This window comes from Wyeomyia smithii, chromosome 3, assembly GCF_029784165.1.
Source record: "Wyeomyia smithii strain HCP4-BCI-WySm-NY-G18 chromosome 3, ASM2978416v1, whole genome shotgun sequence".
In the NCBI taxonomy this organism is placed as follows: Eukaryota; Metazoa; Arthropoda; class Insecta; order Diptera; family Culicidae; genus Wyeomyia; species Wyeomyia smithii.
Genome location: NC_073696.1, coordinates 83,740,977 through 83,743,318, shown reverse-complemented (window position 1 = coordinate 83,743,318; position 2,342 = coordinate 83,740,977). Strand labels below are relative to the sequence as shown.

The window sequence follows — 2,342 nt, the reverse complement described above, 5'->3', positions numbered from 1 at the left end:
GGTGTTTGTAAACATCATCTAGAGAATCTAGAACTATTTCTAGTTATTTATGGGACGTCTAACATAATGTTAGCTATATGTTCTGGCTTGATTTACCTTTGTTTCGCCAATCCATAGCATATTATAAAAAAGGCTAGCTCCATTGTGGTTGAGGTTTTTCAGGTGAAGTTTAACGAATACCAGCATTTTTTTTTTTGCAAAATCTTTCATCGTCTGGGAAAGAGTTTTTCTGATAGTACAAGCACGGTATTTACATGAATGCACTTTTTATTTGTTCAAATTGATACGTTCCTCGGACGCCAAAATGTAAGACAGTATATAAAAACAGTCAAATTTTTATTAGATCTTGGTGTTTTAGTCGCGCGAAATCTCTGAAATTTGTTATGAAACCTCCTACGAATAGCATTTTGTTATAAAGAAGAATATTAGGGCGTTCATTTGAATTGATCAAAAGTTTCTGCTGACAACTTAAATTCGACTGTTATCTCGAGTCTTAGAAGAGATTCTGAATCCCTGTGCTTTTCTCAAACATAAAATATGGAAATCTAGGATAAACTAATGATTGATAACAAGTTGATAAAAAGTAAGAGAAGAAAAGTGTATTAGACCAACTTAACTTACTTCTAACAAATATTAAAAAGGCTTCCTAAAACGTATCATTCACTTAAGACAAATGCACATTTCGAATTCCTCATTTTCAAGCCACCCTAAACCGCCTACCTCGAAGTGACCTAACCTTTCCCACAGCAACACGCGTCACACCGACGCTTGACACGATGGACTCAAATTTAAATTCGTACAATGGTAACAAACGGTCGTGTCGATGGTTCTGAGTAGGGGCATTCATCTTGGTGGTACCAAATAATATAAATAATGAAAGCAGCATCATCACCGGCTCAGTTAAGCGTGAAAAACGGCTGCCGAAATTTGTGCTCTAGTGCTGGTCTAGTTGTATTTTAGTGCCATAAACAAACAAAGAAAAAAGGATGAAACTCGCTATCGTGTTCGCTACCGTTCTGACCGTTGCGCTTGCCGCTCCAGCAAACGAGGATCGAGACGCGCAGATCGTTAAATACGAGAATGATAACTTAGGCCTCCAAGGCTACCGTTTCCAGTGAGTATGCAGTAGAGAAGCGGGCTGAAAAGTGCGTTCCGAGTTGATACTTATTGGTGATTAATTTGCAGATTCGATACCAGCAATCGGCTCCAGCGGCAAGAGGAAGCCCAGCTGAAGAGCTTCGGAGACGACATCAGTGCGCTGGTGGTCCGCGGATCGTACTCCTACACCGGGGATGACGGCCAGGTGTACACGGTGAACTACATTGCTGACGAGAATGGATTCCAACCGGAGGCTGCCCATATTCCAAGAGCTTAGGCGTGTACTGTGTGTTCTGGTCCAATTTGCCACGTTCTGTTTTTGTGAGTGAAATTATGCAATAAATCGGTAGTAGTTTAAAATATGATCGTTTTATTGCTGAGGTAAAACAGACTGGTGCGACTCAAGAAGCTGGTGTGTGATCTTACTGTTTCATTGCTGGTTTGAGGAAATGCCATTTTTCTTGGGGTCACAAATCGTCATTACGTGTAATGCTGCAAAACTTGAACCTGTTTAATTTACAGAGTATCAGTTGAAATTTTTTTTTCTTCAACCATTTTTAACTTGTCTTGGTACTGTCTGGGATCTCTTTGTTTACTAGCGTAGCTCAAAATGCCTTACAGCTATTGTCGTTACGACAAATTTCTAGATTTATTTCGAAAGAATTAAGGGAGCAAAGTGGAATTCAGTACGTGTTCCTCCAAGCACTGGATTTTTGGTTTTGTTGACTGATGTCATTTGGAAAGTTGTTGATATATCAGATAAGATAATCAAACTCACATTCAACCTACAACGCGCCATTTTGCTGGGCGCTACCCTGAACATTCGTAATTTAGCAAGAAAAATGTGGACACAAAATCATCAGAAGTCTCAAAACCAACATATCATTATTCGGATATTAACGAAATCCTCCCAAATCTCAAATATTCTGAGTTCATCCTCAGTCGATAATCGTGAAAATGCATGACATTTCCTGAATATCTAAAAATACTTTGCTTGTAATAGTCTAGCTACCTGCTCCTGAGTCCACGATCCACGGTTTGTCCGCGCTCCGATCTCCGTTCCGCTTGGCTTGAAATGCAAATGAAACCGAATCGGAATTTACCTCTTCAACGATGATAACAATTTTCCAGACCTTGGTTTCTCCTCGTTGACACAGGTAAATTATCGGCAATCCCTGGCAGTCTTGAGAAAATCTTCAGTTTTTCAGGAATCAGTCCGTGCTGGGCCCATAATCTATTAAGCT

General features: G+C 39.8%; 1 protein-coding gene across 1 annotated transcript; it reads left to right on the top strand.

Moving 5' to 3' along the window:
• Positions 1 to 849: 849 nt before the first annotated feature.
• Positions 850 to 1,458, top strand: LOC129730766 (flexible cuticle protein 12-like). Its single transcript, XM_055690326.1, has 2 exons — positions 850 to 1,114; positions 1,186 to 1,458. Exons 1-2 carry the CDS (start codon positions 987 to 989, stop codon positions 1,373 to 1,375), a joined length of 318 nt encoding a protein of 105 aa, XP_055546301.1. The 5' UTR covers positions 850 to 986; the 3' UTR covers positions 1,376 to 1,458.
• The last annotated feature ends 884 nt before the right edge of the window (positions 1,459 to 2,342 follow it).